General features: G+C 38.1%; 1 protein-coding gene across 4 annotated transcripts in view; it reads right to left on the bottom strand.

The window, feature by feature from the left end:
• CDIN1 (CDAN1 interacting nuclease 1) overlaps positions 1–14,907 on the bottom strand; it is a 375,199-nt gene that overhangs the window by 218,171 nt on the left and 142,121 nt on the right. For all 4 annotated transcript variants that reach the window (XM_033953116.1, XM_033953113.1, XM_033953114.1 and 1 more), the window contains one exon: positions 8,118–8,167. In XM_033953116.1, coding sequence (XP_033809007.1) covers positions 8,118–8,167 — 50 coding nt within the window. The remainder of the gene's footprint in view (positions 1–8,117; positions 8,168–14,907) is intronic.

The raw sequence follows: 14,907 nt of genomic DNA, 5'->3' as shown, positions 1-14,907 counted from the left end.
AGGTCTGAAAGTACACCAAGGTTTCAACCTGTGTTTAATGTTAAAATATGCTGCCAATGTAGACAAGCAATGAAATAGTGAAACTTTAAATTAGAAATTTGTGACTTTCTAATAACTGTAAATTTTTAATGGGATGAAAAATTAAGTGATCAAAGAACAGTTTGATGAGGAAAGAGTAACAATTTCAAAGACAAAGCGTGCTTTGCAATCACTTCAAATGCTGCTCATCATTGAGCTAGCCTGAGTACATTACCTTGAATTTGTCATGAATAGCTATATTGCCTTCCTGGTGAGGTTGTTATTGGAGCTTTGAGAACCATATGCTCCTCTGAAACCCACACAGTATGGGGCTCATAATCAAAGAAAAAAAACCGTCTAAAAAGTGGCCTAAATGGGTACTTGTTTGATCAAAAAACCTGATTGTCCAAGTACCCATAATCAAAGCTGGTTTTAGATGAGGGGAAAAGGGCGGGAGGTGGGCCGACCTAGACATAGGCGTACAGCAGATATAACCAAAAGTTTAGGCAGGTTGCCTAGTTGGCACTTATACGTTTTGACTTAGACCAAGTCAAAACAGGTACAAGTGCCGAAAAAGGGGCTACCATAATCAGCTCAGGAGCCCCAGCAACCTGCCCACCCCCACCACAACCATCACGGCAGGAGAGATGGCTCATCTCTCCTGTCGCGATGGCGATCACCCCTCTACCTGAACTGCCAAAGTGCTTAGGGAATTGAGAGATGTCCTGGCTGAGCCGTTAGCTGCGCTCTTCAATCTTTTTCATTGGACTGGAAAACAGCTAACGTCATTCCACTCCACAAAAAGGGATGCAGGTCAGAGACTGCAAATTACAGACCGGTAAGTCTCACATCAATAGTGTGTAAATTTATGGAAACGTTGAGTGTGTGGCGCAGTGGTTGGAGCTACAGCCTCAGCACCCTGGGGTTGTGGGTTCAAACCCCATGCTGCTCCTTGTGACCCTGGGCAAGTCACTCAGTCCTCCATAGCCCAAGGTACGTTAGATAGATTGTGAGCCCACCGGGACAGAGAGGGAAAAATACTAGAGTTCCTGATTGTAAAACCGCTTAGACAACCTTGATAGGCGGTATATAAAAAAAACTTAATAAACTTGAAAACTTGAAACTTGAATTAAATACAAATTAGATACGATTCTGAACGACGAGAGGCTGAGAGATCCCCACCAGCATGGATTTACAAAGGGAAGGTCCTGCCAATCCAATATAATCAGCTTCTTTGACTAGGTAACGAAAAAGCTAGATAAGGGAGAGTCCCTGGTTGTCGTGTATTTGGATTTCAGTAAGGCTTTTGATAGTGTCCCACACAGTAGATTATTGAACAAGATGAGTTCGTTGGGACTAGGAGAAACGTTGACTGCATGGGTTAAAGACTGGCTCAGTGGCAGACTTCAAAGGGTGGTGGTAAATGATACTCCCACCGAAACGTCGGAAGTGATCAGTGGAGTGCTGCAGGGCTCGGTCTTGGGTCCAATCCTATTTAATATCTTTGTACGGGACCTGCTTCAGGGGCTTCAAAGTAAAATTGCATTATTTGCCGATGACGCTAAACTATGCAACGTAGTGGGCGTAGTTACCGTGCCTGACACTATGACGAAGGACCCACTTTTACTGGAACAATGGTCTACTATTTGGCAACTGAGTTTTAATGCCAAAAAGTGTAAGGTTATGCACCCTGGTAGCGGAAACCCATGCAGAGCTACCCCTCTTTCTCCTTTTCTTTCTAAAGTGTAACTTTACCCACCCATCCCCTTTTATCCTCACACTCAAGTTTGTTTTGTTAAAGTCATTAATGTTTTACTACACATTCTAAATTATCTAATATTTATTTAATTTACTTATATTTTTTAATTATTTTTATAAATTGTGTAAACCGGCCAGATATTAGTTTGATGGTCGGTATATTAAAATTTAATAAACTTGAAACTTGTGAGACCTTAACAAGAACTGTTGCAGAATGGGACCTGGGAGTAATCATTAGTGAAGACATGAAAACTGCCAATCAAGTGGAGAAAGCTTCATCCAAGGCTAGACAAATGCTGGGTTGCATCCGAAGAAGTTTTGTCAGCTGAAAGCCTGAAGTGGTAATGCCGCTGTACAGGTCCAAGGTGAGACCTCATCTGGAATATTGTGTTCAATTTTGGAGGCCACTTTATCAAAAGGATGTGCTGAGAATAGAGTCGGTTCAACGAATGGCCATTAGGATGGTCTCAGGACTCAAGGTTCTCCCATATGAAGAACGTCTAGGCAAGTTGCAGCTATACTCTCTTGAAGAACGCAGAGAGAGGGGAGACATGATAGAGACGTTCAAATATGTTACTGGCCGTATTGAGGTAGAAGAAGACATCATTTTCTTTACAGGACCTACGGCAACAAGAGGGCATCCGTTAAAAAATCAAGGGTGGGAGATTTCATGGTGACATTAGGAAGTATTTCTTCACCGAAAGGGTGGTTGATTGTTGGAATGATCTTCCACTTCAGGTAGTTGAGGCCAGCAACGTGCTCGATTTTAAGAAAAAATGGGATAAACATGTAGGTTCCCTTCGAGGAAGTGCTTAGGGGGGAGGGTTCTTCGAGTGGGCAGACTTGTTGGGCCGATGGCCCTTTTCTGCCGTCATACTCTAAGTTTCTGTGTTTCTATCTGGTGCTGCTCAGGAATCCCAACTTGGTGCACAGGCGCTTGACACCACCATCATAAACAGTTATTGGGTGTGATTTTCTGCCCAGATCCCATGCAGTCTCTCCAGCCCTCAAGGACCCGGAGGAGAGACCCAAAGCTTCTGTCCACTCTCTCAGCATGCTGCAGCACGTGGTACAAGGACACTCTTCTGCCAGCAATCCAGTGCAATCCAAGCATATGTATTCAACAGATTAGTGGATGAGGAGTTCATCTCTACCAACTTTAAGCAAAATCGGGAGATTCTGAGGCAGAATTAAATCTTAGAAAAAAAGATCAATAAAAATCAAGTTTCAAGTTTATTATATTATTTGATTAAACGCTTTTCAGGATACAAAGCGTTTTACAAAGAAATAAAATTGGATTTCTTAAATCACAAATACATCGTAAATAAAAATAATTACTTTAAAATTAAAAAAACGAACTGGGGTAACAAACACATGAAACAGTAGGAAAGGAGGGAAAAAGAAAAAATACAATAATAAAAAAAAAAAAATGTGTTAATCAGATTAGGTTAGAACATAAGGATGGTGTGAGAAAAGAATTTGAAAACAGGAAAATCTAAAAAGAGGGGGTAGATAATCTGAATTTAATACAAGACGATGAAATTAGGAATCAACCGGAAAATAAACTTTTAGTTAAAGGCTTCTTTAAAAAGAAAACACTTTAAGCTATTTTTGAATTTTTTCAAATCTTGTTCAAGTCTTAAATATAGAGGGAGTGAGTTCCAAATAGTTGGGGCTGTAACCGAGAAGATCAGGTCACGGCGAGTACCAATGATTTTTAAAGAGGGGACATATAGGGAAGCTTGTGAGGATGATCTGAGAACTCTTGACGGGCTGTAAGGAATCAGGAGCCTATCTATAAATGCAGGAGTATTATTTCTTGTTGTCTTAAAGATGGCTGCCACAAACAGTGATTTGGGGTTTGGGGAGGTGGGAGACCTGAACCCTACTCTCAAAACCCTTAAAAACACATTTTTCAGACTACCCCTGTTGCGCCCATAGGAAATAATGGAGGTGTTTTCACAGTCACTGAAATGCCTTGCCTGTCAGCTCTTTTTTACTGCAGCTGAATGGAGGAAAAGGATTTTCTACATCAGAAATGTTCCAAAAGGGCCAAACTTAAAGATCTTCCGACAGCTAGTCAGATAGACTCCAACAAACCTCCGCCCCCTCTGAACCTCTCCACATGGCCGTGGTCAGGAAAACACAGCCTGCACCCTGAAATCGCAAGGAGCTATTACTTGAGATGCACTCAGTCTGAACTTACATCTCTGACAAGGTCAGAAGGCAAGCCAGTGCCCAGGGGACGGACTCCAAGCCCAAACAAGGTAGCACACAGCAGTGTGGCTCCACAGGTCCACCAAAGTTTGTCTGTGAAGCTACAGTCTGGTTCCATGGAAAATGCTTCCTTTACTCCGGCAGAAGACCAATTGAAGGATCTCATGATACTCAGGCAAACGAAAACTAACTTTAATTGAAAAAATAAGAAAAAGATGCAAACCAGATCAGAAAGGCTTCTGCATGGATTGCTTGCAGAAATTGAAACTGCAGGGAGCTCTAACTATCTCTAAGGTAGGAGGAACACATGGTGAGAAAAGTGTATGGATTTTTGCAAGTCCGAGATCATGTCCAATCCAGTCCCAGTGTAGTTGTTGGTAAAAATAACTAATATGATCATATTTCTTTAGAACAAAAATTAGGTGTTCAGCCGCATTTTGTATTAATCAAATACGCTTTAAACTTTTCTTGCAAGATGCCAAGTAGATAACATTGCAATAATCAAGAATTGACAGAATTAAAAACTGTACTAGAAGTCTAAAAGAGTCAAAATCAAAGTATTTTTTAATAGCTCATAATTTCCAAAGAGTCCGAAAATATGCTAAATGTCTATCTAATATAACTCCCAAAATCCTAATAGAGGAGACAAGTTCAAAAGATTGATTATTAATTAAAATTTGCCTATCTGAAATAGTTTCATTTGGACAAGCCAATAAAAACTTTGTTTTATCAGCATTTAGTTTAAGTTTAAATCTAGACATCCAGCTTTGTATATGCATCAAAATTATAGTAACCTGGGCTATTATCTCTTCTGTAAAAGAGGTCAAAGGCAGCAAAATAGTGATATCATCTGCATAAATAAAATATTCAAGTTTCAATTCTTGGAGTAGGTTAGCTAAAGAGATCAAGTAAATATTAAAAAGAGGATGTGACAACAGCGATCCCTGGAGAACACCGAAAGAATTACACCAACTAGAAGAATATGTCCCCATTGAGTATACCATGTACGATCTACATTTCAAAAAGCCATTAAACCAATTTTGAACATTTCCTGTAATTCCGATGGATTCCAGACATATCAATAGTAGATTGTGATCAACCAAATCGAATGCACTACTCAGGTCTAGCTATAATATCAAAACATTTAAGCCTAGACTAAATTGTTTATATAAATAATCTAATACTTACAATTACCGCCCAATTTCCAATTTACCTTTTCTAATGAAATTAACTGAAAAACTAGTTTTTGAACAACTTTCAGATTTTATCGAATCCTCAAACGCCCTCCACCTAAATCAAACTGGTTTTCGAAAACATCACAACACAGAATATTCAATGATTGGTCTTATAACAAATATCCATTACTACTTAGACCATCATAAATCCATTGCCCTTTTCTCATTAGATTTATCTGCAGCATTCGATACCATTGACCACGAACTTTTATTGAATCGGTTGGAATCTATAGGTATAGGTGTCAAGTTCTGAAATGGTTAACCTCTTTTCTCTCAGACCGTTCCTCCAGAGTCAGATTTAATGATGACTATTCTACATATTATTCTTCTACCTATGGGATACCTCAAGGGTCTATTCTGTCTCCTCTCTTATTTAATATTTTTCTATCTCCTCTTCTCACCATTTCACAATCACTGGGTTTTACATCTTTTTCTTATGCAGATGATATTCAATTCCTGCACCCTTTTGACCCGGAAAATGATGAAGAAATAACGGCCATCAATAAAAAATTAGACTTGATAAAAGACTGGTTAAGTTCTAATAAATTGGCATTAAACATTCAAAAATCCAAAACCATGTTTTTTACCTGGAAAAGAGACTTAACGCCAATATCACCGTTCATCCTAGATAATATCCCCCTAGAGTCAGTACCTATGCTGAAAATTCTTGGAGTAGTGGTTGATGTTGACTTATCATTCCTTAATCACATCAGTCAAATAGTTAAATCTTGTTTCCATAAATTACGTCTGATTTGTTCAATTTCTACATTTCTAGATCCTAAATCTGTTAATATATTAATGCATTCTATGATCATATCTAAAATCGATTACTGCAACTCTCTTCTAATCAATATAACACATAAAGAAAAAAGACGGCTTCAGATAATTCAAAATACGGCAATAAAACTTATTCATAAAGCGAAAAAATATGATCATGTCACACCACTAATGATTAAATCACACTGGCTTCCTATTTCCCACCAAATTAACTTTAAGATCCTATTTTTAGTATTCAAAGTACTAATCTTTAACGAACCACAATTTATGACAAGAATGATTATTCCATACAATGCCCCGCGTTCTCTACGATCATCTTCTTCAAATTTACTAACAATTCCCTCTTTGAAAATCGTTGGCACAAGAAGAAATGGTATGTTTTCTGTTATGGCTCCTAAATTGTGGAATTCACTGCCTCATTATATTAGAAATGAAAAAGATCTCTCATCTTTTAAAAAATTATTAAAAACTTTTTTGTTTAAGACGCTTTTGATGTTTAATATGCTTTATCTTGGACCCTTCACATTTTGTTATGGATATCAAACACATTAACCCCTTTCCCTCCCTATCATTTTTTTTCCTTTTATGTAATTTCCAATATAGAATGAAGATGTAACTTTTCCCCCCTTTTCTTCTTCAATCATGTCTGTCTTTAATATGACTGCAAAAATGTTAATTGATTTATTTAATTTGTATGTTGTTTTGGTTGTCCAATTGTATGTGAGACCACTATCTAGTGGCTTTTTAAATTGTACATCGCTTAGAAAATTTGTATAAGCGATTCATCAAATGGTAATAAAACTTGAAACTTAATAGTGAAGTAAGAATAGTTTCTATGCTGTGACCAGTACAAAAACCAGATAGGTGATCGTAGAGAATATCAAATTTGTCCAGATAGTTTACTAAGTCCACATTAACCATCCCCTCTATAAGTTTTACAAACAATGGGATTCTCGATATAGGCCTGTAATTAGTTTTACAGGCAATAGATTCCTTTGAGCTTTTTACAATTGGTGTAACAACAATACGACCAAGGTATTCCGGGAATATCCCTTTTTTAAGAAAGTGATCCATTTAAATAATTTGGCCTTATCTATTTTGCTCTGGCTAGTAAAGATTATTGAAACGATAGTACTGGAACAATTAGAAAAGCATATAGATCGGGTGCGTGGCTTGACTAAATTTCAGTTTTGCTTCAGGAATGGCCATGTAGTTTGAGATATTGTTAATTTCAATAATAGATGAGTTCAGGGTACTACAAAGGCTTGTAGATTCTAAATTAATGCTAAAGAACATGGATCTGAAAGATTTTATGGGTTTAAGCCACTTAACAACAGGCAGTATCTCACCCATATCACTTTCTAAAAAGTGACTCCACACTCTAGACTGGCACCATTGACTCCAACACCTCTATCTGATCAGCTGCTCCTCCTTCACATCTTTTCCATCAAATACTGGATAAAATCATCTGCCTCAATTGCAACAGATTCATGTCTCCTGTTCTATATACATTCTGTATCATATATGACTATTGAGCAGTAATGGCACAGATTTTTAGGATGTCTAGATTGGTTAGCATAAAGATGGATAACGGGATCATAAAATGTTCATTATGTGAGAGGAAAGAAACAATGACCCACACAAGAGGAGTTCCCTTGTTCTGTTTTTTGTTGTTATTGTTTTAAATGTTTTTTTAGCAGTTTTTATTTATGTAAACCACTTCGGTTTGCTTTGCAACATTAGCAGTAGATCAACTGCAATTAACGATAAACTTGTATTTTATTCTTCATTCAAGAAAAGTCTGTGGGCAGAGCTATAAATTATCCAAGTCCTGCCAATATTTAGGCTAGCTTACAGCAATTACCAAATAACCACATAATCAGTTCTTGGATCTGGGTACGGCCTGCCACTGATCATTCAGGTACAGAAAAACCCACATTGGCCAGTGTTTTAAAAAATGCTGATCAACTATGTGGGTTTAATACCATATGTTTAATACCTTTATGTTTTGAAGCAGAATATCATATCAAGGTAAAGGCAGATGACCCCCCCCCCCCCCCGCCCCCTACCGAGCTCAAGCTCTATATCTATAGCTTTACAGTCAAAGGATACTGCTTGATGCAATCCACTAGAGGTCCATAGCAGAAGTCATTCAGAGTACACTGTGAAAAGAAAAACCATAGTAATTCAAATCAACATGAGAATGAAAAAAAGTTTACTATTACATCTGCAAAACTATTACATCTGTTTTTATTTTTTTTTAAAAACCCTCTATCAAGCAAGCTGCTGAAAACTAAATTGGGCTGGCTAATCTACTGAAGAGGACTTTAAACTAGAAGTGATAGGGCAGGGTGATCAGAGCTCCCGGGTGAGTATAAGCCCTCAGGTAAGTAAATCACTTAATACCTCTACACCACAGCTGTCAAACTCAAGGCACACAGGCCGAAAACGGCCCACCTGGCTGTTTTATGCAGCCCATGGTCTGATGCCCCTGGTGTTATCTTGTGGCCGACTCCCTCTTCCTCACAGCTACAGTGTGCATGAAGCTGCATACTGTGGCTCCTTGCGCATCCCGCGCCTCATCCAGAAGCATTCCCTCTGACGTTACAACGTGAGCGAAGGCTTCCAGTTCAGGCGCAGAATGCGCAAGGTGCTGCTCCATGCGGCTTCGTGCACACTGCAGCTGTGAAGAGGAGGGAGCCGACCACAAGATGACACTGGGGGCATCGGACCATGGGCCACATAAAATGGCCAGAAGGTAAGACACCCGCCTGAGGGAGGCACAGCATGGAGGGAGACAACAAAGGTAGGGGGGAATGGTTAGTGTTTTAATGTGTCAATTTTGAGAATTTTCATCTGCTGTCTATATTTTGCACTGCTCAGAAATGCATTTGTTTCTTTTTCTCTGGGGTTGTACTGCATGCAGAGTCTTGAATCTTAGGGTTGATTTTTTTATATATTAGTACTTTTAGTTTTTGGTCCCGTATTTGCATAGGGTAGGAATGAATGTTGAGAAGCATACAGTGTGCTTTGTTTAGTTTAATTTTGTGGTTAACCATTATGTGTTAATAAAATTATATTGTATGTGTATATATGAAAAATTAATGGGAAAAATGGTGTTATAATTAGTACTATTATGGGGGCAGGGTCTGGGGCGGAGATTGAGTGGGGTCTGGCCCGCGACTTAGCCTGTGTTTTAGATTTCAGCCTCTTAATGTGATTGAGTTTGACACCCCTGCTCTACACAGATGGGAAAAGGGGGAAATGTCTGGAAAGCAATATATACTAATGCTCAAAGTATGGGAAACAAGATCCTGGATCTAGAAGCTATGAAAGAAGAAGAGGAGTTGGATATAGTAGCGATCACAGAGACACGGTTCACAGAAAACCATGACTGGGATGTAGTTATACCGGGCTATAATCTGTTCAGGAAAGACAGGATAGGAAGAAAAGGAGGAGGAGGAGCATTATATATTAACCTTTTCCTATCGTGTGTCCCGGATGACGGGACATTCCAAAAATGTCATTGCCATCGTATGTCCCATGGCATGGGACATACAGTACACCTTCTACCTATCATTTGTCCCATCTATTTATTACCAAGTAGTTTGGAGTCTGAGTTGGATAATGATTCGGACTTTGATGCAGAAAATGTAGCGGGCAGTAGCGATAATTACGATTGGAACCAGCGTAACGTAAAATTTATTACGATAGGAAAAGGTTAAAGATCATATTAAAGCCATACAATTTCAGGATCTGCAGGGCAAGAAAGAAGCACTGTAGATCAATTTGGAAAGAGGGAATGGTGAATATATTTACATTGGTGTGATATACAGGCTCCTTCACAGATGGACCAAATGGAATAAGTAGGCAGGCATCAGAGGAAATGGACAGTGACATTATCGGGGTCCGTCTCCTCCGTTTGAAAAAGCCGCTGCGGCGCATGGCCACAGGGTGTGGCCAAAGGGGTACGCTGTGCCCCTTGGGAACCCCTTGGAGCCGCGAGGAGTCACGAGGAAAGACGATCAGATGAGTGAGTATGGGTAAGACTATTTGATTATTTACTCAATGGGTAAGAGAAAAACTAAACCCAAAAGCTCTACTCCTGCCATGGCCAGCCCTATGGACCGTCATTTAGCACCATTGACTATAGTACAGTCAAATCAATAACATGCTTTAATATTGGGTGCACCTTTAAGTCCCCTCAACAGAACTCCTCCACTTCCACCGATGATAAAGGGCCTAATTCAGACTTTATGGATGTTTCTGATGGACTCCGAAAATCACCTACCGCCTCCAAATTACAATTCACACCTTTGCCTGAAGATCCAAAGGATATTACCTTGAAGGATTTATGGCTGGTAAATATGAGAGTGGAAGGATTAAGATCAGCAGTTAAATAATCAACAGAGTTCTCATTAGAAGTTGTTAAAAAGCTTGAGAATGTTGATACCAATCTAGAATTATTAGATAAAAGGTTAATAACAGTTGAAACACAGGTTTCTACACTGCAGCAAGTTTCTATGTCTGCGGTCAAGGACTCCTGTGTAATTCAATCAAAATTGGAGTTAATGGATAACTTATCTTGTTCAAAAAATTTCCACTTTGTTAATTTTCCTATGACGCATTTGATATCTTCGGAAATTTTGCTTATAAAATATCTGAAAGAGATATTAGGTTTAACAAATGCACAGACTTTTCCAATACTGAATTGTCATTATATCCCACAGAAAAATAAAGTAACATCTGACCAAGGAGTAGGTCAAACTCTGTAGAAAACAACAAGTCTTACTCACTTCCTGGAAGATTCCCAGGATGTTATTCAAACTAGGTCTACTCTCTTGATGACTTGTTTGTGTGAATTAGATAAAAATATGCTTATGAGATTATATTTTAAACATAAATCAGCTATGTTCTGTGGAGATTCAGTACTTATATTCCCCAATGTGGCTAGAGCAACCCAATTACGTAGAAAATAATTTCTCCAGTTAAAATCTCAGGTATTAGCTCTTGAAGCTACCTTTTTCTTAGAATTTCCTAGCAAGTGCATAATTAAAAGAAATGAAAAAGAAATTATATTTTGGGACCCTACTCAGCTTCAACAATTTCTAAGTATTCGAGAACAAGAAATAGATTTAGGAAAAAAGTAATGAAGTTGGGTTTTTTGAGGAGTAAAAATAAATAGCACTAAAAATGGTTAAGCTTGGGTTTATTCCTGAGTTTTATACTTTCTTTTTATAATGAATGGAAATTAAGGTAGCTCTGTTTGAGGCAAGATGGTAGAAACAGAGTGTATCAGCTGATTTCCTGGTTTGGAACTATACCCACTTTCAGGCTGCAATGGAGGAGTGGCCCTCCCGACTTCAGCTCCTGAAGACGCATTGACTGCGAAACATAGAACTATGTCAGGCTGAAAGCTGAATTGATTGTGTTTGCTTTTGAAGAAGAACACGGATAAAATACAGTATCCATAAAACTGAGACTTGAAGATTGTGGTTGAACAAAAAGGCAAAGTTTTGCACAGAGATCCACAGGAGGATTTAAACAGTGAATGAATGAACTTTGGGGTGATTTAAAGGAATGGGAGGGTTACATTTTTAAATGTAGGAGGACTGATATTGTGTATGGTATTGTGAATTAATTTTATTATTATATAAGTATATAACAAAATAATAAATGTTTGAAAATTAAATTAATAGAGTTTTAATAATAGTGGGTACTGAGTGGATACATTTTCTAATTCCACAAAGCATGTGAGGTGCAGCAGTAATAGAAAGGTATTATAACTTTCTCATCTTTATTTTCCTTTTCTGATAATTCCTAACATTATATTTGTTTTTTTAGCTGCCACTGCATACTGAACTAAGAATTTCAACGTATCCCCCAATGACAGCTTGATACTTTTCCTGGGTGATGACTCCTAACGTAGAACCCTGCATCACATGTAGTTTGGGTTCCTCTCTCTCACATGCATCACTTTTCACTTGCTCACATTAAATGTCATGTGCCATCTTGATGTCCAGTCTCACAAGGTTCTCTTGCAATTTTTCACAATTCTCTTGTGATTTAACAACCTTGAACAGCTTTGTGTCATCAGCAAATTTAATTATCTCACTAGTTATTCCCATCTCTATACCATCATTAATAAATGTTAAAAATCAGCAGTCCCAGTACAGATCCCTGGAGAGCTCCACTATTTACCCTTCTCCACTGAGAGTACTGACCATTTAAACTCTCTGTTCCTATTTTTTAACCAGTTCTTACCATATATACTCGAATATAAACTGAGATTTTTGGACCCCAAAATAGTCCAAAAATGGGAATCTCAGTTTATATTAGAGTCTTCCCCTCCACTGCTGCAGCAACTCCTCTGAACAGGCAGACTTTTGCTGCTGCGATCAGCGCGTGCCTGCACCCCCACCCATGCCCCCATCGGAATGTCAGCTAGTGCTCCCTCCCTCCCAAGCAAGAATAACACTCGCATCCCTACCCATGTCCCAATCCCCACCAGAACATCAGCTGCTGCTTCCTTTCAACCCAGAGGAACACTTGCACCCCCATCTGTGCACCACCAGAATGTCAGCTAGCACTCCTTCCTTCACTCCCTAGCAAGTAGAATACAAACCCTCGGTTTATATTCAAATTACCATTTTTCCCTAAAAAAAAGGAGGCTAAAATGGTACCTCTGTTTATATTTGGATAGGTTTATATTCTAGTATATACGGTAATCCATAATAGGACATGTACCTCCTATCCCATGACTTTCTAATTTCCTCAGATGTCTTTTATGAGGTACTTTGTCAATGCTTTTTGACAATTCAGATTCCTTCTATAACAGCCTTAACTTTTATCCAATTCAAACTTGAGGTATCAAAAGCATATAGTCCAAAACACACCCTCAAGTCCTTATAGTCATACAGCCAATAAATTTTAAAAGGGCCTCAGTGACACCACATACTGTTCAATATTTTCTCATTGCTGTGCGCTTTACGTGTCTTCTCATCATTGGTTCTTTAAATTTTTATATTATATTTAGAATGTAAATTGTTCTCTAACAATATATCATTTTGTTTTCAACATTTCAATAATCACTTAAGACCTTTCAATGGTCTGGCTCCCCGGGAATATAATATAATATGTTTCATTGTAAGTTTTCTCGAGGATACTTCCCTGCAAGAAATTTAAAATCACTAATCATTTTCTTCATTTTTCAAGCTAAGTTAACAACTTGAATAAGTCCTACCAGAGCCGTCAACATCATCCAACTTCACCGTTTAACTTCAAAGTCTAGATGGCTTTGTTGTCATTCTAAAATCTTTTACATTCTTAATTGAAAACAGCTGATTACTCTCTCCTCCAATTCCAAGCTTTCCTATCAAATCAAGGAAGTCTATTTTAACTCGGCATTTAAACCGAAGGTGCAACTGTAGTTAATTTTTATATGCACTGTTGTTCCCTTACATTTAACTACTTTTCAAAGTTTCTATCTTCCCTCCCAGCTAAGCCTGTATAAGGACTTGAGGGTGTGTTTTTGGACTATATGCTTTTGACAATTCAGATACACAATATCGACCAGCTACCCTTGATCCACATGTTTATTCACCCCTTTGAAGAACTATAGTAGAGTGATGAGGCAAGATTTCCCTTGACTAAATCCATGTTAGCTTAGTCTCATTAATCCATGTTTATGTATATGTTCTCTTATTTTGTTCTTTATAAAAGTCTCTACTATTTCGTATAGCACCAATGTCAGATTCACTGGTCTATAATTTACCAGATCACCTCTGGAACCCTTTTTAAAAATTGATGTTATGTTGGTCACACTCCAACCTTCCAGTACCATGCTGGATTTGAAAGCTAAATTCCACTGCAAGTTCATTTTTCAAATCTATTAATACTCTAGAATATATATATCATTCAGTTCAGGCGATTTGCTACTCTTCAGTTTGTCAAATTGCCCCATTAAATCATCCAGTGTTACGGAGATTTGTTTCTGTTTTTCTGACTCATTGAATACCAGTTTCTTTTGATAGTTATTGTGCAGCTATGTAGAATATCATTTCTGTATTGGTATTTCCCCCCACATCCTCCTTGGTCAAGTCTGAAGCAAAGAATTCATTCAATCTCTCTGCTATGGCCTTGCCACTCCCGAGTACCCTGTTTTACACCTTGATAATCTGGAGGTCCAACCGATTCTTTAACTGGCGCTTTTGCTTCTAATATACCTAAAAAAATGTTTTTTATTATCTGTTTTTGTCTCCAACACAATCTTCTTTTCAAGGTTTCTTTTTGTCTTTTGTATTGTTGCCTTGCATTGGACTTGTAATTCCTTATGCTGTTTCCTATTATTTTCAGTCAGATCCTTCTCTCACTCTCTAAAGGATTTTCTTTTAGCTCTAATAGCTTTTTTCACCTTACTTGTTAACCATACCAGTTGTCGTTTGGCCTGACTTCCTCTTTTCTTAATACATGGAATACAGTATATATGGTCTGGGCTTTCAGCATTGTATTTTTGAATATCTACACCTGACATAAATTTTCAACCTTTGTAGCTAATCTTCCAAATTTCTTTTTTACCATTACCATTCTCCTCATTGTATGATATTCTACTTTTTGAAAGATCAATGCTACTGTATTGGATTTCCTGTGTGTACTTACTCTCAGAGATTATATCACATCTGATTATGTTATCAACAGGCCCCAACAACGTTACTTTCTTCACCAATGTATATGAACTAGGTCTAGAATTACTTTGCCTCTTGTCAGATCCTGAACCAGCTGCTCCATAAAACAACCCCTGATTTAATCAAAGAATTGCATCTAACTTGCTTAACAAAAGATTAGGTTCTTACCTCTGCTAATCTTCTTTCTTGTAAATCCATGTTCTATTCCTGGACAAGTG

The sequence above is a fragment of the Geotrypetes seraphini genome, chromosome 7, assembly GCF_902459505.1.
Source record: "Geotrypetes seraphini chromosome 7, aGeoSer1.1, whole genome shotgun sequence".
NCBI classification, from domain to species: Eukaryota; Metazoa; Chordata; class Amphibia; order Gymnophiona; family Dermophiidae; genus Geotrypetes; species Geotrypetes seraphini.
Note: the sequence above shows the minus strand (reverse complement) of the source record. Positions and strands in the feature narration are given on the sequence as shown.